This window comes from Canis lupus, chromosome 25 (assembly GCF_048164855.1).
Source record: "Canis lupus baileyi chromosome 25, mCanLup2.hap1, whole genome shotgun sequence".
Lineage (NCBI taxonomy): Eukaryota > Metazoa > Chordata > Mammalia > Carnivora > Canidae > Canis > Canis lupus.
The window spans coordinates 40,688,348-40,712,724 of record NC_132862.1 but is presented as its reverse complement, the minus strand read 5'-3'; the positions used below and the strand labels follow the sequence as shown (position 1 = coordinate 40,712,724).

The 24,377-nt window shown below is 39.5% G+C and overlaps 1 protein-coding gene across 2 annotated transcripts in view; it reads left to right on the top strand.

Annotated features, from left to right (window-relative positions):
• Nucleotides 1-24,377, top strand: part of RAD51AP1 (RAD51 associated protein 1) — a 37,989-nt gene that overhangs the window by 488 nt on the left and 13,124 nt on the right. The window contains exons 2-6 of one of the 2 annotated variants that reach the window (XM_072799315.1): nucleotides 2,517-2,566; nucleotides 11,530-11,671; nucleotides 14,032-14,141; nucleotides 15,524-15,610; nucleotides 16,591-16,740. In XM_072799315.1, coding sequence (XP_072655416.1) covers nucleotides 2,517-2,566; nucleotides 11,530-11,671; nucleotides 14,032-14,141; nucleotides 15,524-15,610; nucleotides 16,591-16,740 — 539 coding nt within the window. The remainder of the gene's footprint in view (nucleotides 1-2,516; nucleotides 2,567-11,529; nucleotides 11,672-14,031; nucleotides 14,142-15,523; nucleotides 15,611-16,590; nucleotides 16,741-24,377) is intronic. The other variant, XM_072799316.1, reaches the window with a different exon arrangement.

Genomic DNA, 24,377 nt, shown 5'->3' with positions numbered 1-24,377 from the left:
TTCTTTTTTTTTTTTTTTTTTTTTTTTTAGCAGTTTAGGTATCCCTATTTTTGATCTGTTTAGAGTACTAGGCGTAAAGGCCAAGCTAGCCGAGTCGCACAGCTACTGAGTGGCAGGATAACACACCCAAATCCTCGGCTCCGGATCCCCCTGCTTTCCGTTATACCATTTGAAACCATTCTTGTGCTTAACCACGGTGGAGTGCTATGGAGGCCTAGAGTCAGCCATTCACTGGGAAAGTTGCTCGGTGTATATACTTCTATACTGTGCTGCTGGTGACTAGTTACATCCTAGTCAAGGGTGCGGTGAGGGGCCGCAAAGAAATACTGCAAAGTGATAGAGAGTGAGCAGGAGAGCCTTACTTTAAAAAGTGTCGTTAGGGTGTGCCTCTCTGCAAAGGTAAGACGTGATCTGAGACATGAATCCTGAGAAGGAGCTTGCCAGGGAAAATCTGGCTCTGAGCTTGACTGTTGGAGAAACTGGAAGAAGGCCACTGAAGCTGTAGCATTAGCAAGCAGTGGGAGGAATTGTAGCGGATTAGGGCACATAGGCAGGGGCCAGAGTAGGGAGGACCTTGTAGGCTTTAGGAGGAGGAAAGCTGGACAGAGCTCCTGCCGAGTTTGGATTTTATCCTACGGACAATGGGAAGTCAACGGAGAGTTTTAAGTAGAGCAGACAGCTCTAATTTTGGTTTTATAAAATTCACTGGCTCCTGGTGGAGAAAGAATGGAAGATGGGGTAACAAGAATGGGAACAGGGAAACCGCCTTATCATTTGGGTAGTGGGTTGGAATAGAGTGTTACCAGTGGACATGGAATGGGGCAGATGAATTTGGGATGTATTTTGGAGATACTGCTGACCTTGCTGATGAAGTGAATGTGGAGGTAAGGGAGAAAAAGAATCAAGGATGACTTCACAGTATTTTTAGCCTGAGCTACTTGAATGGATGATCTTTTTATTTTTTTTATTTATGATAGTCACACACAGAGAGAGAGAGAGGCAGAGACACAGGCAGAGGGAGAAGCAGGCTCCATGCACCGGGAGCCCGACGTGGGATTCGATCCCGGGTCTCCAGGATCGCGCCCTGGGCCAAAGGCAGGCGCCAAACCGCTGCGCCACCCAGGGATCCCAATGGATGATCTTTGTACTAACCGAGGTGGGGAAGACTAGGAAAGGAAATAGATTCAGGAGATGTGGGGGATCAGAAGTCCCATTTTGAGCACATGAAGTCTGAAATTTATTTTAAACACCCAAGTAGCAAAGACATAATCCCCTTGTCTGCAATAGCAGTTGTCAAAATACTGCAGACCCTTAGGGTTCCTGAAACCCTCTAACCAAGGAAAAAAAAAAAAAAAAAGAGCCAGTTTCACTTAAGAATGTGATGTTGATGAAGCAGTAAGAAATCTCATATTCATTATAGGTCAACTGTTGAGCATACTTCTTTTTAAAGTTTTTATTATATTTTACTATTATTCAGTTTCAGTTTTTAAAGGGGTTTTCATATTTTATTCAGCTTTCAAATTCTTTAAAGAGTAGGAGAGTAACAAGAGTACTCTTCATTTGAATATTCCATATGAGGAAATGAAATGTAAAACATAAACTACTTCTACAGTGGTTGTCTTCAGAAAAAGCACTTGTGAGATTGAGTTGGGAACTGACCTCTTTTTTCATAGAACACCATTCTGCTTGAAAGAACAACTGGCCTACTAGGTTATTCACACTTGGGTACTTGGCAGAAGGTAGAAAAGAAAACCACATTTAGCGCCTAGAGGAAGGGAGAAGAAAGTGAGTTTATTTTCTCCAGTTTAAATATCACTTTTTTTTTTTTTTAAGATTTTATTTATTTATTTGAGAGAGAGAGAGGACGAGCACGGGGAGAGGCAGAGAGGGGAGGGGAGGGGAGAAGCAGGCTCCCTGCCCTGGGGCTCAATCCCAAGACCCTGGAATCATGACCTGAGCCAGACACTTAATGGCCTGAGCCACCCAGGCACGCCAAATATCACTTTCTTCTAATGGCTCTCTAAAGTAATAGAAAGATTTGTTTCAGGTGGTAGGTACAAAGTCATTCATCATTGTTTCTGTGTCTATACCATAAAGAACTTTGGTATTGTGGGGAGAGTAAAAAAGAGAGGAAAATAGCTTTCAGTTTGTTCAAGTTTATAATCTTTAATAGGGCGACAGAATGCACATACAAAACAAGAGAATACATAAACAGGAATTTATAAATGCCCCACAGCAATTGAACCGTATGTCAACTGTGTTAATGATGTTGATTACTTTTACTTTGATGGTTGTCTGAATTCATTTTTTTTTTATCAGGTGTATCAAGTAAAGTTGTGATTATTTCAGCTAATGCTAACTTCCTACCATAAAATCCAACTTTTGTTTCAAATTTAAGTATTCTTAAGAGGATTGAAGCACATTTTCCTTTACTCAAGACTGTAGTGAATAGTCTTAAGGACTGGAGGTGAGAAATTGGCGTTTATGTAATTAAAAAATTTCTCTCTTGGTCATAGGCATAAGAAACCAGTCAATTACTCACAGTTTGAGAACTCTGACAGCGATGGTAAGTAGAGATTTGTATTTTTGCTTTAAAATTTTGGAAATTTATTTATTTTCTCAGAGTTTATGACATGTGGAACTCTAACCTTGAACATATTGCCCAATTGTATATGAGTTAGGGCTAAAAAAATCCTGTAAGCATTTGGGATGATTATGGTGATAATTAAACTGACAAGAATTATGTACGTAAGTGATAAACGAACAGGGCCGGGTGAAATGGCTCTTTAGATCTAAGCTATTCTAGGTTTATGTTTCTCATGGTAGGCTTTGTCTCCTCCTCTCCCTTCACCTAAGAAGGAAAACATTGTCTTTTGAAACACAAATGTGTTACAGATTATAATGTGAAATCCCCAATAATTGTACAATAAAAGAAGACCTTACATACCACATTTTCTTTATCTAGTTATCACTCAGTGGACATTCGGGCTCTTCCATAATTTGGCTATTGTAAATAATGCTGCTATAAACATTGGGGTGCATGTATCCTTTCGAATTAGTATTTTTGTATCCTTGGGTAAATATCTGCTAATGCAATTGCTGGATTGTATATTACTCAGCCATAAAGAAGAATGAAATTTTACCATTTGCAACGACAATGGATAGAGCTAGAGAGTATTATGCTATGTGAAATAAGTCAGAGAAAGACAAATACCATATGATCTCACTTATATGTGGAATTTAAGAAACAAAACAGATGAATGTGGCAGAGGGAGTGGGGGCGAGAGGCAAACCAAGAAATAGACTTAACTATAGAGAGCAAACTGATGATTACCAGAGCAAGGGTAGGAGAGGAGATGGGTGAAATAGGTGATGGGGAGTGAGGAGGGTAGCACTTGTGATGCAGACTGAATGTTGTATATAAGTGTTGAGTCACTAAATTCTAATAAAGTAATATACTGTATATTAACTAATAGGAATTTATTTATTTATTTTTTGTTTGTTTTTATTGAAGTTCGATTTGCCAACATATAGTATAATACCCAGTGCTCATCCCATCAAGTGCCCTTCACCCAGTTACTCCAACCCCCCACCCGCCTCCCCTTCCACTACCCCTTGTTCGTTTCCCAGAGTTAGGAGTCTCTCATGTTCTGTCACCCTCTCTGATTTTTCCCATTCAGTTCCTCTCCTTTCCCCTTTAATTCCGTTCACTATTATATTCCCTGTATGTATGAGTGAAACCATATGATGATTATCCTTCTCTGATTGACTTACTTCTCTCAGCATAATACCCTCCAGTTCTATCCAGTCAAAGCAAATGGTGAGTATTTGTCATTTCTAATGGCTGAGTAATATTCCATTGTATACATAGACCACATCTTCTTTATCCATTTGTCTGTCGAAGGACATCAAGGCTCCTCCCACAGTTTGGCTATTATGGACATTGCTGCTATAAACATCGGGGTGCAGGTGTCCTGCCGATTCACTGCATCTGTATCTTTGGGGTAAATCCCCAACAGTGCAATTGCTGGGTCGTAGGCAGTTCTATTTTTAACTCCTTGAGGAACCTCCACACAGTTTTCTAGAGTGGCTGTACCACTTCACGTTCCCAGCAACAGGGCAAGAAGGTCCCCTTTCTCCACATCCTCTGCAACATTTGTTGTTTCCTGTCTTGTTAATTTTCACCATTCTCACTGGGGTGAGGTGGTATCTCATTGTGGTTTTGATTTGTATTTCCCTGATGGCAAGTGATGCGGAGCATCTTCTCATGTGCTAGTTGGCCATGTGTATGTCTTCTTTGGTGAAATTTTTGTTCGTGTCTTCTGCCCATTTCATGATTGGATTTGTTTCTTTCTTGGGAGTTGAGTTCAATAAGTTCTTTATAGATCTGGGATACTAGCCCTTTATCTATATGCCATTTGCAAATGTCTTTTCCCATTCTGTAGGTTGTCTTTTAGTTTTGTTAACTGTTTCTTTTGTTGTGTAGAAGCTTTTTATCCTGATTAAGTCCCACTAGTTCATTTTTGCTTTTGTTTCCCTTGCCTTTATGGATGTATCTTGCAAGAAGTTACTTTGGCTGAGTTCAAAAAGGGTGTTGCCTATGTTCTCCTCTAGGATTCTGATGGATTCTTGTCTCACATTTAGATCTTTCATCCATTTTGAGTTTATCTTTGTGTCTGGTATAAGAGAATGGTCTAGTTTCATTCTTCTGCATGTGGATGTCCAATTTTCCCAGCGCCATTTATTGAAGAGACTGTCCTTTTTCCAGTGGATAGTCTTCCCTGCTTTGTTGTATTCAACAAAGCTGATCATAAAGTTGAGGGTCCACTTCTGGATTCTCTATTCTGTTCCATTGATCTATGTGTCTATTTTTGTGCCAGTACCACAATATCTTGATGACTACAGCTTTGTAGTACAACCTGAAATCTGACATTGTGATGCCCTGGCTCTGGTTTTCTTTTTCAATATTCCTCTGGCTATTTGGGGTCTTTTCTGATTCCACACAAATCTTAAGATGATTTGTTCCAACTCTCCAAAGAAAATTCGTGGTATTTTGGTAGGGATTGCATTAAATGTGTAAATTGCCCTGGGTAGCATAAACATTTTCACAATATTTATTCTTCCAATCCATGAGCATGGAATATTTTTCCATCTCTTTGTGTCTTCCTCAATTTCTTTCAGAAGTTTTCTGTAGTTTTTATGGTATAGATTCTTTACCTCTTTGGTTGAGTTTATTCCTAGGTATCTTATGGTTTTGGGTGCAATTGTAAATGGGATCGATTTCCTTAATTTCTCTTTTTTCTGCCTCATCGTTAGTATATAGAAATGCCACTGATTTCTGGGCATTGATTTTTGTATCCTGCCACATTGCTGAATTTCTGTATGAGTTCTAGCAATCTTGGGGTGGAGTCTTTTGGGTTTTCTATGTACAGTATCATGTCATCTGAAGAGGGAGAGTTTGACTTCTTCTTTGCCAATTTGAATGCCTGTAATGTCTTTTTGTTGTCTGATTGCTGAGGCTAGGACTTCTAGTACTATGTTGACTAACAGTGGTGAGAGTGAACATTCCTGTCATGTTCCCGATCTTAGGGGAAAGGCTCCCAGTGTTTCCCCATTGAGAATGATATTTGCTGTGGGCTTTTCATAGATGACTTGTAAGATGCTGAGGAATGTTCCCTTTATTCCTACACTCTGAAGAGGAACGGATGCTGTGTTTTGTCAAATGCTTTCTCTGCATCTATTGAGAGGATCATATGGTTCTTGTTTTTTCTGTTGCTGATATGATGAATCACGTTGATTGTTTTACGAGTGTTGAACCAGCCTTGCGTCCCGGGGATAAATCCCACTTGGTCATGGTGAATAATCTTCTTAATGTATTGTTGGATCCTATTGGCTAGTATCTTGTTGAGAATTTTTGCATCTGTGTTCCTCAGGGATATTGGTCTATAATTCTCCTTTTTGGTGGGATCTTTGTCTGGTTTTGGAATTAAGGTGATGCTGGCCTTGTAGAATGAGTTTGGTAGTACTCCATCTCTTTCTATCTTTCCAAACAGCTTTAGTAGAATAGGTATGGTTTCTTCTTTAAATGTTTGTGAGAATTCCCAAGGGAAGCCATCTGGCCTTGGACTTTTGTGTCTTGGGAGGTTTTTGATGACTGCTTCAATTTCCTCCCTGGTTATTGGCCTGTTCAGGTTTTGTGTTTCTTCCTGTTCCAGTTTTGGTAGTTTCTGGTTTTCCAGAAATGCGTCCATTTCTTCTAGATTGCCTAATTTATTGGCGTATATCTGCTCATAATATGTTTTTTTTTTAAGATTTATTTATTTATTTATTCAGAGAGAGCGAAAGAGAGGCAGAGACACAGACAGAGGGAGAAGCAGGCCCCATGCAGGGAGCCCGACGTGGGACTCAATCCCAGGTCTCCAGGATCACACCTGGGCTGCAGGCGGCGCTAAACCGCTGCACCACCGGGGCTGCCCTCATACTATGTTTTTAAAATCGTTTGTATTTCCTTGGTATTGGTGGTGATCTTTCCTTTCTCATGCGTGATTTTATTAATTTGAGTCTTTTTTTCTTTTTAACAAGGCTAGCTAATATTTTATCTATTTTATTAATTCTTTCAAAGATCCAGCTCCTGGTTTGGTTGATCTATTCTACAGTTCTTCTAGTCTCTATATCTTTGAGTTCTGCTCGGATCTCTCTTCTGCTTGGTGTTAAGTTTTATTTGCTGTTCTTTCTCCAATCCTTTAGGTACGAGGTTAGCTTGTGTATTTGAGTTTTTTCCAATTTTTTTGAGAGAGGTTTGTATTGCGATGTATTTCCCTCTTAGGTCCGCTTTTGCTGTATCCCAAAGATTTTGAACGGTTGTATCTTCATTTTCATTAGTTTCCACAAATCTTTTTAATTCTTTAATTTCCTGGTTGACCCATTCATCTTTTAGTAGGGTGCTCTTTAGCCTCCACGTGTTTGAGTTTCTTCCAAATTTCTTCTTGTGATTGAATTCTAGTTTTAAGGCATTGTGGTCTGAAAATATGCAGGGGACTATCCCAATCTTTTGGTATCGGTTGAGACCTGATTTGTGACCTAGTATGTGGTGTATTCTAGAGAAAGTTCCACGTTCACTTTGAAGAGTGTGTATTCAGTTGTGTTCGGATGGAAAGTTCTGTATATATCTGTGAAATCTATTTGGTCCAGTGTATCATTTAAGGCTCTTAGTTTCTTTGGTGATGTTGTGCTTAGAAGATCTGTCATTTGCAGAAAGTGCCATGTTGAAGTTTCCTACTATTAGTGTATTATTATCTAAGTATGTCTTAACTTTGGTTATTAACTGATTGATATACCTGGCAGCTCCCTCATTAGGGGCATAAATATTCGTGATTGTTAGGTCTTATTGTTGGATAGAACCTTTAAGTATAATATAGTGTCCCTCTTCTCTTACTACAGTCTTTGGTATAAACTTTATCTGACATGAGGATTGCTACCCCAGTTTTCTTTTGAGGACCAATTGAATGGTAAATGTTTCTCCACCCCCTCAATTTCAGGCTAGAGATGTCCTTAGGTCTAAAATGAGTCTCTTGTATACAGCATATAGATGGGTCTAGCTTTTTTTATCCAGTCCGATGTCTGCGTCTTTGGATGGAATTATTTAGCCCATTCATGTTCAGAGTAACTATTGAATGGTATGAATTTAGTATCACTGTATTACCTATTCAGTCCCTGTTTTTGTGGATTGTTTCTTTGGGCTCCCTCTTTCTTTTACAGGGTCCCCCTTGATATTTCTTGCAGAGCCGGTTTGGTGGTCGCATATTCTTTCAGTTTCTGCCTATCCTGGAAGCTCTTTATCTCTCCTTCTATTCTGAATGACAGCCTTGCTGGATAAAGTATTCTTGGCTACTTGTTCTTCTCATTTAGTACCCTAAATATATCTTGCCAGCCCTTTCTGGCCTCCAGGTCTCTGTGGAAAGGTCTGCTGTTAATCTGATATTTCTCCCCATATAAGTTAGGGATCTCTTGTCTCCCACTGTTTTAAGAATTTTCTCTTTATCTTTGAAATTTGCAAGTTTCACTATTAAATGTTGAGGTGTTAAACGGTTTTTATTGATTTTGGGGGGGAATCTTCTCTATCTCTTGCATCTAAATGCCTGTTTCCTTCCCCAATTAGGGAAGTTCTCAGCTATGATTTGTTCAAATATACTTTGTGGACCACTCTCTCTCAACCTCTTCTGGAATCCCAGTTATATGTATATTCTTCCTTCTCAAGCTATCATTTATTTCCCTAAGCCTTTCCTCATGGGCTCTTAATTGTTTTTCTCTTTTTTCCTCAGCTTCCTTCCTTACCATCAACTTGTCTTCTATGTCACTCACTCTCTCTTCCACCTCATTAACTATCAGTTAGGACATCCAGTTTGGATTGAATCTCATTTAATCTGTTTTTCATTTTGGCCTGAATAGATCTCAATTATGCAGTAACGATGTCTCTAGCATCCTTTATGCTTTTTTTTCCAGAGCCACCAATAGCTTTATAATTGTACTTCTGATTGGAATTTGTGACATTATATTGAAATCCAATTTCTGTAACTCTGTGGCAGAGAGTACTGTTTCCAGTTCTTAATTTTTTGGTGAATTCTTCCTTCTAGTCATTTTGTCCAGTGCAGAGTGGCCGTATGAGCGGGCTGAGTCAAAAATATCAACCATGACCTTAGTAAAATATACCCTAGGTGATTCCGAAGAGTCAGAGACCAGAAAATAAAGAACAGAACAAATGAAACAAAAGGAACACTAAAGTTGAAAAACAAATTTTAAAACATAGTAAAAATCAAAAGCTAAAAATCAAAAACAAGAGAAAAAAGGAAAAAAAGTAAAGAAAAAGAGGAAACAGAAAAAAAGGGGGGATGGTAGTGGTGAAGAAGTAGTAGAGGAGAGAGAGTGCAGTCTGCCCGAGGGGTCCTAGAGAGTGATCCTCTTGGTTCTGAGTGTATTTTGTTGTGTATGTTAGAAGATGCTAAATCCCAAAGTTATATAAGCCAGCAATACTTATAGAAAGCCCCAATGTTGACCACCAAAACATAACAAGATAAAAGAGGGGGCAGAATGAGACAGAAGAGAGAATATAATCTCACAGAATGAACCAACATGGTATTCCACTTGGTTCTGGATATATGTTCATTGTGTTTTAGAAGGTATTAACTTCTACCATTGAAAAACAAAATGTGGCAGAAAAAAACAAAAACACAAAAACCCATGTCTCGTGTATCAACCAAAATTAAATTGAATACATTGAAGGGAATCCAGAAGTGGAAAATATATCTAAGACATGTAATTGTATAAATATGAAAATCAAAAAGGAATAAAGTTAAAAATGAAGAGCTGGCAAAATATTTAAGGTGGGAAAAGAGAAAAAATATTGGAGATTTTTAGTCTGATATAAAAACGAGTCATAATGGAAAAAGGGGAAAAAAAAAAAGAAAAAAGGGACCCTACTATTTTCCCTCGGTCCTGGAGCTTTCCAGTGCTGCTTGGTCAATAAACTTGCAATTCCCTTCCAGCAGTTCTTCTTGGGGAGGGGTCTGCTGTGTTGATTCTCAGGTGTGTGTTCCTGGGTGGAGATGCCCTGCCCCCACCAGGTGCTGGACTTAGTGTGAGCTGTTTATCCTGTGAGGCTTTGTGCCATGGTGGCCTCGCCCCTCCTAGGCACAGGGTGAAACAAAGAGGAAAAACAACAACGCTGTGGTCAGATTTCAAGCTCTGGAGTCGAGCTCCCCCCGAGTAACCACAGTCTCCCAGTCTGCACTGGCCTATGTGCTCCTTGGGGAGGGGGGGGCAGGCACAGGTGCACTGGTCTTCACAGCTTGCAAGGCGCCTAGTGTCAGGAGAGTTCTTGCTTTCCTGTGCCCTGCCTGCTTCTGTCTGTCTCAGGGGGAATACAGGATCGCTGGCTTTGTCCACTTGGGCATCCTGGGATCCGAGACCCTATGCCAGTGGACCCGTGCTCCCGGGGACCGCCTCTTCCAAAGGGAACGGGGCACAGCCACCCCCTTTCCGGAGCCAGCCCACCTAACCAACTGGCTTCTCCCAAGTACCCCAGAAGGTGGCGGCACTCCAACCCTTTACACATATTGGACTGCGCTTTGCAGTGAGCTTTTCCCCCGGGTGCCCCTCCTCTTATAGCGACTCTGGGAGTCTTGAGGCTTCACTGCGTCTCCTGCAATTCAGCACGATTTCCCTCCTAAGCACTTTTCCATCAGGGAAAACTCTGGCAGCGGGGATTTTTAAAGTTCCTGCTTCTCTAGGGCTGGGCTTTCCTGCCCTGAAGGCTTTTGCCTCTCTGCTTTAGCCTGGCTACTTGCAGTTCCCCTCCCTCAGTTTATTCTTTTTTATTTTTACTTTTGCCTTCTTACCTTGTTAGAAGCGAAGACTTTTCTCTCTGTAGCATTCCAGTTCAGGTCGAATTCATAGGTGTTTAGGATGTTTTGAAAGTTATCTGGGTAAGTTTGTGGAGCCAAGTGAGTTGAGGACCCCTACACTTCCACCATCTTTCCCCTCCCTCATCTAATAGGAATTTAAACAAAAACTTGGAAGAAAAAAAAGCAAGACCTTGAAGAAAGGTATACTCTATTGGGTTATGTATTTTTTTTTTTTTTTGTCTCTGCTATTAGGGAACTTTGGTCAGAAAGTGTGAGAAACATTTAGTTAAAAAAAATATATTTAAAGATTTTATTTACTCATGAGAGATACAGAGAGGCATAGGCAGAGGGAGAAGTGGGGGGCCTGATGTAGGACTTGATCCCAGGACCGTGGGATCATGACCTGAGCCAAAGGCAGACACACAACCACTAAGCCACCCAGGTGCCCCTCCATTATGTTTTAACTAGGTTTTGTATTTCTCAGACCACCAGAGCTTTCTGTGAGTTAAATGTTTAGTTATCTGAGGTATGAGGAACCTAATTCTTGCACTGGACTCAACCATAAGTGCGTCTAAGATTTGGGACAAATATTGACTCAAACTTGTAGCTTTTTATTACTGTCATCAGTAGGTCAGCAGATTTTTATAAATTGCCAATTGTGTTCTAGACATTATGAAGTGGAGGTGTGGGGCAAGGCACAGGTTATCATATTCCTATATGAGGAAGCTTGAAAAAGACAACATGTATTAATGAATACTGATGCTGCAATTAAGCTTACATGTGCCTGGAAATTATTTACACATGTTTCATGCATGAGTGTCAAAGCTACAGCAGCAGTTTTGTGTTAGATGTCAATGGAACTGTATTAGTTTTTTAGTGAATTGTCTTTACTAGACTTGATAGTTTAATAAATAAAAGCCACTAAAACCAAGTTGAAAAGCATGAGCGGAAATAAGACAAACAATATGCCAACATTTTTTACATTGTGGTGTTAAACAATTTTCTTAATGTTTAAAACTTGAACACATACTGTAATGAATTTCAACTGATCAGAAAATGTTTTTATTTATTTCTTACTTAGGAAAAGCAATTTCATATATCCTTTTATTTTTGATTCACATATAAATAGATGACTTTGTTTCTGCAACTGCACCTTTAAATAAGAAACCCCGAACAACACCAAAGGAGCTAAAACTAGAAACAAGGAAACCTAAACTGAAGAATCTCCAGAAGGAAGATATCCCAGCACAAGAGAAAACTCCTAAAAAAAGGTGAGAGGTAAGACATACAGTAAATATACAGTAGATATGTTAATTTAAGAGGGACAGATTCAAACTCTTGGCTTAAATTATTACTTGAGCAGAGTCAGAGGTATTATTTATTTAGTGCATGTAGAAGAATAGGAATGTACCATTATTAATCCCCTTCTGACTTCCTGCCTTAAAAAAATCCATAAACATGTAAGGAAATAATCATTTCAGTATTAAGACAATCGTAATTACAAAGTTTAGGAGTTACAGCTTAATTTTATAGGAATCTGTACCTGTCTTGAAGTCCTCAAATCTTATAAGACCACTTTTTAAAAATCACATTTCTAAGGATAGTTTTATAAAAATTAAAACCCATGAATTTTTATGCAGATAAAAGATACTTCCTCTTTATATTGTTGAGACTTGTCCAGCACTGAGTAGTTCCTATAGTTTGTAGACATATCCTGGATTTCCATTAGTTAGTACCAAGAGAGAAGAGAGAATGAGGGAAGGAAGTCCCAAGTGGCCCCAAACCTGTATAATGGAGAGGAGATGGGCAGATGGGGAGTATTAACAAATGGAACATGGGGCGTGATATGGTTCAGCATGATATGATATGCTGCGGGTATTAGAAAAGTTCATTAACCTAGAGTGATTTACCCTGTGTTCTGCTCTTTACCTTTTTCTCTTATTTTCATTTTTGTTTTTGAGCTTCTTATTCTACATTTCAAACACAGTGAAAAAAATAACCTACAGATGGGAGAGAATATTTGCCAATCATATAATTGATGAGGGATTTGTATTCAGAATATATAAAGAACTCTTACAGCTCAACAATAAAAAGACTAATAACCCAATTTACAAAATGGGCAAAGGATTTGAGTAGACATTTCTCCAAAGAAGATCTACAAATGGCTAATAAACACATAAAAAATGCTTGTCATCCTTAGCCATCAGGGAAGTACAAATCAAAATCATGGTAAAATGGTACTTCACACCCACTGGGATGGCCATAATCTAAAAGACAGACAATAACTAGTGTTAAAGAGGAAATGGAGAAATTGGAACTCTCATACATTGTTGCTGGGAATGTAAAATGGTGCAGCCACATTGAAAAGCAGAGTTAGCAGTTCTCAAAATGTTAAACACTGAATTATTCATGACCCAGCCTATTATATACCCAGGAGAAATGAAAACATATACCCACAGAAAAACTTGGACATGAAGGTTCACAGCATTATTCATAATAGCCAAAAAATGGAAGCATCCTAAATATCCATCCACTGGTGAATAGGAATAAATAAAATGTCTGTCTATACACTGGAATATTATTCAGCAATGAAAAGAAGTACTGATGATATATGCTACAAAATGGATGAACCTTGAAAACATGCTGAGCAAAAGCAGCCAAACATAAAAGGCCATGTGTATGATTCCACTAATATGAAATGTCTAGAATAGGTGAGTCCATAGAAAGTAGATTAGTGGTTTCCAGGTGTTGGAAGGGGGAAGCAGGGCGTGACTGCTAATGGATATAGGGTTTCTTTTTGGGGTGATGAAAATACTCTGAGGTTAGATAGCAGTGACGATTTCTCAACTCTAAATATACTAAAGACTGCTGAATTGTACACTTTAAAAGGGTGAGTTTTATACTATATGAATTATATCTCAATAGAACTTTTGTTTTTTAAAAAATAATAAATCTTGAAAGATGCATCTCAATATTTTATCCTTTATGTAACCTTTTTCTTTTTAATATTTGATTTCTCTTCTCAAGTACCATAGTGCTTTTGACCACTGCAATATGAAACATAATAATCTACATGTGTAGGATAATTATTAGTGTGTCTTATTTCCCTACATTCCTCATTAATTGCAGACACCTTGAGGGTACTTTTAGTATTCTATCCAGTGTTGTGGCGCATACACAGTAAGTACCTGGTGACAAATTTGTTAAAGTCAAGATGAGGAGGAACAGATTTGTTAAAAACCAGTTTAGTAGAAGAGCTATAATACTTGTCTAAGGAGGTATAAGTGAGGTCGGGGAAGATTCCTAAGTGGATTTTTGAGCCAAGCTTTTATAATAGGTTGAGCAGGTGCTTGGAATCGGTAGTGAGGATTGGCATTACACAGAAAGGGAACAGTTTTTTACAATGGCACTTGCTGCTCCTCTTGTAAATCTCTTATGCTAAATGCAACATGACATTACTACATATTTAGCAGTGTTGTCATTAAAGTCAATTATGATCATGATTACAATTTAAAAGCATTTTTGTGAGGTTAGCAGCTCTTAAATAGTAATTCAGGAAAATCACAGATTTTGCTATTTGGTCGAGATTGGCATTTTTAAAAACTCATTTTTATTTGTGTGTTCACCTCAGGATGGCTTTAGATGACAAGCTCTACCAGCGAGACTTAGAAGTCGCACTAGCTTTATCAGTGAAGGAACTTCCGACAGTCACCATTGATGTGGAAGAGGCTCAAGATAAAAGTAATTTTATTTTCCATATATTTATCTTTATGTCCTTATTGTTTTCATAATCATTTCTCTGGGTGAGCCTTTACAGAGGAAAAGAATAAAATTTTAAAACTTTGGATAACAAATGGAATACTTTGCAGAGGGCACAATTAGATTCAGTTGCTTATTCTGCTGCATAAATCTCATACACACACACATCTCTGCTTAACACTTAAACTTGTGGTCATGGACTATGAGCTTGGATTTTTGTGTATAGTGGGGATTTAATCTCTTGATCAAATGAATTGAGATCAATTCAATACAATCAATACAATTCAATACAATTCAATACAATCAATACAATCATAACAATCCAACTATTTTCTCTCAAAATTCAAATCAGTTAAACATGACCTATTGATGGTAATTTTTATTATTTATAAAAGTTAACGATTCTAGTTTGGTTAGCAAGCTCAGTGGAAGTAAGAGATGTGTGACTTCTGGACTTCTCTGGGTTTTTCTCCTTTGATTTGTCTGCCACCTGTGCAGCAGATGGCAGAGGCAGAAATCATTATTCCTGGAAAAGATACTGAAACTTAAAATACCTTTTTGATGAAACAAAACAGTTTCAAAAGGACTTAACTTATGATGGAGGATAATTTTTAGCTCATTAGCTTATTTAGGGGTATAGATGTTTAAGTCAGTATTGCCTTCTTTTTGGAAATGAATGAGACACTCTTGATTAGGGAGTCATTTAGTAATCAGGAAATCAAGGAAACATAAAAACAATTGTTTTATATCTAAAAATTGAGGAAATGAAATCCATCTTTCTCTTGTAAAGGATGGTAAAATACATAGCAGAATTTCCTTGGAAATATCACTTTTCATAGATTAATGTACTTTATAGTAATGGGATTTAATAGTACCAATTATTGTGACTAAAAGTCCTCTTGAAATACTTTAGATCATTTTAAGGTTATTATAATGATTGAAGAGGCTTTGTTAGTAAGAGTGTGTATCTGCCTACACAGAAATGACAGTTAATATTTATTGACTGTTTCCTGTGTGCTGGGCAATAAGCAATTCCTACATGTGGTTGACATTTAATCCCCCACAATAATCCCAATTAATCCACACACTATTTATTATTTCTGTATTATCGATGAGGACATTAAGTCTTAGAGGGGATAAGTAACTTTCCAATGGTCATATAGCCAATGTTTCAACTGAAGTCTCAGTCTGATTTCAGAGCCCAAACTCTTAACCATATCCTTTCCAAGGTAAATCATTGTGTTATAAGTCTGCATCATTTATCTGTATCTGGATGCCTTTACATTTGAGCACCAATTTTCCTATTTCTGCTCATTGGCTGATTAAGATGCATCTGTACTTTTTGTCCTCTTCCTTGTCTTTAGGCACTGGGAAATGTGGCAGCAGCGAAACTGGGACAATGAATAAGGCTCCCCATATCTCTAATTGCAGTGTAGCCAGTGATTATTTAGGTAAGTTTTGATATTAGTAATAATACTTACTTTTTCTGGGATGCCTGGGTAGCTCAGTGGTTGAGCATCTGCCTTCGGCTCAGGGTGTGATCCCAGGGTCCTGGGATCAAGTCCCACATCAGGCTCCCTGCAGAGAGCCTGCTTCTCCCTCTGCCTATGCCTGTGCCTCTCTTTCTCTCTCTGTATCTCTCATGAATAAATAAATCAAATCTTTAAAAGAAATTTACTTTTTCTATTGACAGTGCTGTTTTCCTAACTTTTATTTAAATACCTGACCCTGCAGAGACTCATTGGGAAAGGGGGAGAAAATTGAATGGGAAGAAATCAGAGAGGAAGATAAACCATGAGAGACTCTGAGCTCTAGGAAACAAACTGAGGGTTGCTGAAGGGGAGGTGGTTGAGGGATGGGGTAACTGGGTGATGGGCATTATGGAGGGCACAGAATGTGATGAGCACTGGGTGTTATATACAACTGATGAATCACTGAATTCTACCTCTGAAACTAATGATGTACTATATGTTGGCTAATTGAATTAAAATTAAAAAAAAAAAAAAAAACCTGACGCTAGCTAGAACCAAGATACTTAAATTTGTTAAGGTTCCCTTCACCTCTTCTCCTTTGTTTCTTTGTGTTTTAGCTTTCTTCCTTTTTACTGCAGACCTGTTTTCTTCTTTCCAGGGGGAGGGTCATGACTACCATGGCTTCTAGTCAATAGCTGTTGACCACTGAAAAAAAGGGGCTTCATCTTCCCAGCTCCAGTTTTACAATTTCTTGGGGCAAGAATCCTCAGTTGGGCTGTCTTGTCAGGAGACTGAGGTATTATGATTGACCCACATTGGACTGTGTGGTCTCTCAGAAGCCACGGAGGGATGAGGCAGGGCAAATAAAAACAACAGATGTGATAGAAGCCTGCTCTGCAGTTCTTTAAGTATTACCTGTCACAAAAAGTTTTCCATTGGTTTTTATGCCTCCCCTGAAGATTTGGACAAGATCACTGAGGAAGATGATTTTCATGGTGTTGAAGGGAAAAGAAAAGCAGCATCAAAAGCTGTGGTACAACAGAGGAAGATTCTTCTGGAAGGCAGTGATGGCGATAGTGCTAATGACTCTGAACCAGACTTTGCAACTGGTGAGTTCTGTCCTACTTCAAAATTAAACCTATGGAAATTCAGTAAAAAGTCCTTAGAGACCATTAATGTATGTGAAGCACTGTGCTGTTTGGTGTATGCAAACTTGAGGAACACGCAGGACAGTTAAATTCAGCTCTGCCTTTGGGGAAAAGGCTTTATGTAGAGGTAACCTTTAGGCCATGCCTTGAAAAATGAATAGCATTTAGGCAAAATAGCAGGGTAAAATTGCATTCCTGACTGACAGAAAGGTATAAACAGTGGAATAGACAAGCACATATATAAGAGGTCACTGAGCCCACAGGAGAGAATGTTATAGAAGAGGTGAAAGAGGCAGGCTGGCACAAGATCAAGGAGGGTCTCAGACCCATTCTGAGCAGTGTACACTTTTTTTTTGTAGGTAGTAGAAATTCATGACATATTTTGGGGTTGAAGTGATAGGAAACCTGTATTTTATTGTGACATGTTTTCAGACTTATTCAGAAGTTAGGGCACATGGGAAGCATAGTGACCTTGACAGAGCATCATAATATATTAATTAAAACTTAAAATGAATAAATTCATAAGTTTGTGCCAAATCAGATATATAACTTGATAGATTTTAACATGCTGTTGACAGATGGATTTGTTCGCCACCATTCTGTAAATATTTGAGTATCTGTTGTGTGCATTATATTCTAGACGCTAGAAATACAGCAGTGAACAACAACGACACAGAAACCAGGGCTCCCTTAAGGAGCTTAAATTCAAGTGAAGGGACAGACAATAATGAAATGTAGGATGTGTCCAGTGTCATCATAGAAGAGCTATGAAAAAGAGAAATGCGGGGTAGAGCCCAGAAATCTGCCTTTTGAACCAATACCTGCCCTTTGATATGACCCACATCGTGCCAAAGCAGGTCGAGATCTTCCTATCTGGAGAAACTCTGACATAAGTGGAGCACTAGAAGGTAGAAGCCAGTGAAAGAAAAAGCCCTGAAGTAGTATAGTAGAGCATGAACCGAGTTGCTTCCCAACTTAAGGGTCCTTAATCCAAAAAAGCCCAAAATAATAAAAATAACCCCTTGTCAGTTTGTTTTTTCATGGATGATGATCAGAGCATTTCTGCTATGATTTCCTTATTGCTATCTGATGCATGCTTGTCAGAAAAATCCGTAAACAATTTTAAAGCTATAAATTGCAGTCCTACTTATCATGCCAATGAAATTAATTTGTCTTTAACAAACATGGCTAACATGTTTTTTTTTTCTATGTGGAAATGAAATCACTTGCTTTGTTTGTTGGGTTTACTTTTTAAATTTTTTTCTCTTTTAATTTTTATTTTTTATTGAAGTTCGATTTGCCAACATATAGCATAACACCCAGTGCTCATCCCATCAAGTGCCCCCTCAGTGCCCATCACCCAGTCGCCCCATCCCCCCCACCTCCCCTTCCACTATCCCTTGCTCATTTCCCAGAGTTAGGAAACTCATGTTTTGTCACCCTCTCTGATTTTTCCCACTCATTTTCTCTCCTTTCCCCTAAAATCCCTTTCACTATTTCTTATATTCCCCATATGAGTGAGACCATATAATGATTGCCCTTCTCCGATTGACTTATTTCAATCAGCATAATACCCTTCAGTTCCATCCATGTCGAAAGAAATGGTGGATGTTCATCCTTTCTGATGGCTGAGTAATATTCCATTGTATATACAGACTACATCTTCTTTATCCATTCATCTGTCAATGGACACCGAGGCTCCTTCCACAGATTGGCTATTGTGGACACTGCTGCTATGAGCATTGGGGTGCAGGTGTCCTGGCGTTTCACTACATCTGTATCTTTGGGGTAAATCCCCAGTAGTGCAATTGCTGGGTCCTGGGGTAGCTCTATTTTTAACTCCTTGAGGAACCTCCACAGTTTTCCAGAGTGGTTGCATCAGTTCACATTCCCACCAACAGTACAAGAGGGTTCCCCTTTATCCACATCCTTTCCAACACTTGTTTCCTGTTGTGTTAATTTTCCCCATTCTCACTGGTGAGAGGTGGTATCTCATTGTGGTTTTGATTTGTATTTCCCTGATGGCAAGTGATGCAGAGCTTTTTCTCATGTGCTTGTTGGCCATGTCTATGTCTTCCTCTGTGAGATTTCTGTTCATGTCTTTTACCCATTTCATGATTGGATTGTTTGTTTCTTTGCTGTTGAGCTTAATAAGTTCTTTATAGATCTTGGATACTAGCCCTTTATATGATAGGTCATTTGCAAATATCTTCTCCCATTCTGTAGGTTGTCTGTTAGTTTTGTTGACTGTTTCTTTTGCTGTGCAGAAGTTTTTTATCTTGATGAAGTCCCAATAATTCATTTTTGCTTTTGTTTCCCTTGCCTTCATGGATGTATCTTGCAAGAAGCTGCTGTGGCCAAGTTCAAAAAGGGTGTTGCCTGTGTTCTTCTCTAGGATTCTGATGGATTCTTGTCTCACATTTAGATCTTTCATCCATTTTGAGTTTATCTTTGTGTATGTTGTAAGAGAATGGCCAGGTTTCATTCTTCTGCATGTGGATGTCCAATATTCCCAGCAACATTTATTGAAGACTGTCTTTTTTCCAGTGGATAATTTTTCCTGGTTTGTCGAATATTAGTTGACCATAGAGTTGAGAGTCCATTTCTGGATTCTCTGTTCTGTTCCACTGATCTATGTGTCTGTTTTTGTGCCAGTACCACTCTGTCTTGATGACCACAGCTTTGTAGTACAACCTGAAATCTGGCATTGTGATGCCCCCAACTCAGGTTTTCTTTTTCAATATTCCCCTGGCTATTCGGGATCTTTTCTGATTCCACACAAATCTTAAGATGATTTATTCCAGCTCTCTGAAGAAAGTCCATGGTATTTTGATAGGGATTGCATTAAACATGTAAATTGCCCTGGGTAGCATAAACATTTTCACTATATTAATTCTTCGAATCCATGAGCATGGAATATTTTTCCGACTCTTTGTGTCTTACTCAATTTCTTTCAGAAGTTTTCTGTAGTTTTTAGGGTATAGATTCTTTATTTCTTTTGGTTAGGTTTATTCCTAGGTATCTTATGGTTTTGGGTGCAATTGTAAATGGGATTGACTCCTTAATTTCTCTTTCTTCACTCTCATTGTTAGTGTATAGAAATGCCACTGATTTCTGGGCATTGATTTTGTATCCTGCCACACTGCCGAATTGCTGTATGAGTTCTAGCAATCTTGGGGTGGAGTCTTTTGGGTTTTCTATGTACAGTATCATTCATCGGTGAAGAGGGAGAGTTTGACTTCTTCTTTGCCAATTTGAATGCCTGTAATGTCTTTTTGTTGTCTGATTGCTGAGGCTAGGACTTCCAGTACTATGCTGAATAGCAGTGGTGAGAGTGGACATCCCTGTCATGCTCCCGATCTTAGGGGAAAGGCTCCCAGTGTTTCCCCATTGAGAATGATATTTTCTGTGGGCTTTTCGTAGATGGCTTGTAAGATGCTGAGGAATGTTCCCTCTACCCCTAACTCTGAAGAGTTTTGATCAGGAATGGATGCTGTTTTTTGCCAAGTACTTTCTCTGCATCTATTGAGAGGATCATATGGTTCTTGTTTTTTCTCTTGTTGCTATGATCTATTGCATTGATTGCTTTACAATGTTGAACCAACCTTGCATCTCGAGGATAAATCCCACTTGGTCATGGTGAATAATTTTCTTAATGTATTGTTGGATCCTATTGGCTAGTATCTTGTTGAGAATTTTTGCATCTGTGTTCTTCAGGGATATTGGTCTATAATTCTCCTTTTTGGTGGGATCTTTGTCTGGTTTTAGAATTAAGGTGATGCTGGCCTCATAGAACAAGTTTGGAAGTACTCCATCTCTTTCTATTCTTTTGAAACAGCTTTAGTAGAATAGGTATTGTTTCTTCTTTAAACACTTGATAGAATTCCCCTGGGAAGCCATCTGGCCCTGGACTTTTGTGTCTTAGGAAGTTTTTTTTTTTAAGATTTTATTTATTTATTCATGATAGACACACAGAGAGAAAGAGAGGCAGGAGAGGCAGACACACAGGCAGAGGGAGAAGCAGGCTCCATGCTGGGAGCCCGATGCGGGACTCGATTCTGGGACTCCAGGAATGCACCCTGGGCCAAAGGCAGGCGCTAAACCGCTGAGCCACCCAGGGATCCCCTCTTGGGAAGTTTTTGATGACTGCTTCAATTTCCTCTCTGGTTATTGGTCTGTTTAGGTTTTGTATTTCTTCCTGTTCCAGTTTTGGTAACATGTGGTTTTCCAGCAATGCATCCATTTCTTCTAGATTGCCTAATTTATTGGCGTATACCTGCTCATAATAAGTTTTAAAAATTGTTTGTATTTCCTTGGTTTTGGTGGTGATCTCTCTTTTTTCATTCGTGATTTTATTAATTTGGGTCTTTTCTCTTGTGTTTTTATAGGGCCTGCTAATTGTTTGTCTTTCTTATTAATTCTTTCAAAGAACCAACTCCTGGTTTTGTTGATCTGTTGTTTCACAGTTCTTCTGGTCTCTATTTCATTGAGTTCTGCTCGAATCTTTATTTATTTATTTATTTATTGAATATTAACTCTGTTCTTCTGCTGGGTGTAGGATCTATTTGCTGTCTTTTCTCCAGCTCCTTTAGGTGCAAGGTTAGCTTTTGTATTTGAGTTCTCTCCAGTTTTTTGAGGGATGCTTGTATTGCGATGTATTTCCCTCTCAGGACTGCTTTTGCTGTATCTGAAAGATTTTGAATGGTTGTATCTTCATTCTCATTAGTTTCCATGAATCTTTTTAATTCTTCTTGAATTTCTTGATTGACCCTTTTTCATCTTTTAGCAGGATGGTCTTTAACCTCCATGTGTTTGAATTTCTTTCGCACTTCTTGTGATTTAGTTCTAGCTTCAAAGTATTATGGTCTGAAAATATGCAGGGCACAATCCCAATCTTTTGGTATCAGTTAAGACCTGATTTGTGACCCAGTATGTGGTCTATTCTGGAGAAAGTTCAATGTGCACTTGAGAAGATTGTGTATTCAGTTGCGTTTGGATGTAAAGTTCTGTAGATATGTGTGAAATCCATTTTGTCTAGAGTATCATTTCTTGTTTCTTCGGAGAGGTTGTGCTTCGAATATCTGTCAATTACAGAAAGTGCTGTGTTCAAGTCTCCCAGTATTAGTTTATTATTATCTAAGTATGTCTGAACTTTGGTTATTAATTGATTGATATACTTGGCAGCTCCCACATTCGGGGCATAAATATTCATGATTGGTAGGTCCTCTTGTTGGATAGATCCTTTCAGTATGATATAGTGTCCGTCTTCGTCTCTTACTACAGTCTTTGGGATAAACTTGAATTTATCTGATATGAGGATTGCTACCCCAGTTTTCTTTTGAGGACCATTTGAATAGTAAATGGTTCTCCAGCCTTTCATTTTCAGGCTGGAGATGTCCTTAGGTCTAAAATGAGTCTCTTGTAGATAGCAAATAGATGAGTCTTGCTTTTTTATTCAGTCTGAAACCCTGCATCTTTTGATGGGATCATTAAGCCCATTCTCGTTCAGAGTTACTATTGAAAGATATGAATTTAGTGTCATCATGATACCTATTCAGTCCCTGTTTTTGTGGATTGTTTCTTTGGACTTCCTCTTTCTTTTACAGAGTCCCTCTTAATATTTCTTGCAGAGCTGCTTTGGTGGTCACATATTCTTTCAGTCTCTGCCTATCTTGGAAGCTCTTTATCTCTCCTTCTATTCTGAATGAGAGCCTTGCTGGATAGAGTATTCTTGACTGCATGTTCTTCTCATTTAGGACCCTGAATTTACCATGCCAGCCCTTTCTGGCCTGCCAGGTCTCTGTGGAGAGGTCTGCTATTAATCTAATACTTCTCCCCATAAAAGTTAGGGATTTCTTGTCCCTTGCTGCTTTAAGGATCTTCTCTTTATCTTTGGAATATGTAAGTTTCACTATTAAATGTTGGGGTATTGAATGGTGTTTATTAATATTAGAGGGGGGGAATCTCTCTATCTCCTGGATCTGAATGCCTGTTTCCTTCCCCAGGTTAGGGAAGTTCTCAGCTATGATTTTTTCAAATACACTTTCTGGTTCCCTGTCCTTTTTGGCGGCCTCTGGAACCCCAGTTAAATGTAGATTTTTCCTTCTGAGGCTGTCATTTATTTCCCTTAACCTTTCCTCATGATCTTTTAATTGTTTTTCTCTTTTTTCCTCAGCTTCCTTCCTTGCCATCAACTTGTCTTCTATGTCACTTACTCTTTCTTCTACCTCATTAACCCTCGTCGTTAGGACCTCCAGTTTGGATTGCATCCCATTTAAATGATTTTTAATTTTGGCCTGATTAGATCTAAATTCTGCAGTCATGAAGTCTCTTGATTCCTTTATGCTTTTTTTCCAGAGCCACCAGTAGCTTTATAATTGTGCTTCTGAATTGGCTTTCTGACATCGAATTGTAATCCATATTCTGTAACTCTGGTAGAGAGTCCTGTTTCTGATTCTTTCTTTTGTGGTGAGTTCTTCCTTGTAGTCATTTTGCTCAGTGCAGAGTGGCTAAAAACAAGTTGTACTGAAAAAAGGAAGGAAATAGGAGGGAAAAAGGGAGGGGGGGAGAAACAAAAACCAAGGTGGAGTATCTTCTGATTCTATATACTGTAAGTCCCTCAACTCCCCCTGTAGCTTTCCAGCGCTGCTTGGTTAAGAACTTGCTCTTTGGCTGCCCTTCCAGCTGGTTCTGGGGGAGGAGCCTGCTGTGTTGATTCTCAGGTGTGTGTACCTGTGGGAACTGCCCCGCCACTGCCAGGTGCACAGCTCAGTGGGAGCTGTTTATCCTGTGAGGCCCCTGCTCCCTTGCGGCCCTGCTCAGTCCCAGGCACAGGGTAACACCAGGTGGAACAACAACAGTGGCGGCAGCCAGCTCTCCAGCCCTAGAGTCAGCTCCAGCAGTAACTACCGCAGTCTCCCAGTCTGCCCTGGCCTGGATGCTCCTTGGGGGGGGGGGGGGGGTGCTGACCTGCACAGCTCCTGGGTGCCTGGTAGCAGGAGCATCCTCGCTGTCCTGTGTTCCCAGGCCTCTGCCTGTCCCAAGGGGAGCACCGGGTCCTGGGCTGTGTCCTCCGGTGCCTTGGGCTCTGGAGTCTGCGCTGCTGGAATCGCACTCCTGGGTCCGCACAGCCCCCTCCATGTGGAGCCGCAGCCTGAGCTGCTCCCAGGGCCCCGCCAGGCATGCGCTCTAGCCTTTTTAGGGACTTGGCCCGTGGTGTGTGGCGTGCTCTCCCCGGGGCGCAGTTCCTCTGTTAGTGACCCAGGGAACCTGGAGGCTCCACTGCCTCTCCTGGGTCCTGCCCAAGTTCCCTGGGAGTGCCTTTCATCTGGGAAGTTTGTTAAAGTTCCTGCTTCTCTGGGACTGGGCTTTCCTGTCCCAGAGGCTCTCGCTGCCAGGCCTTAGCCTGGCTCCTCGCAGGGGCCTCTCCCCCACTCGATGCCTATTTATTTATTTATTTGTTTGTTTGTTTATTTATTTATTTTTCTATCTTCCTACCTTGATAGAAACCCGAAATCTTCTCACTGTAACATTCCAGCTGTTCTCTCTTTAAATCTCAGGCCAAATTTGTAGGTTTTCAGGATGATTTGAAAGTTATC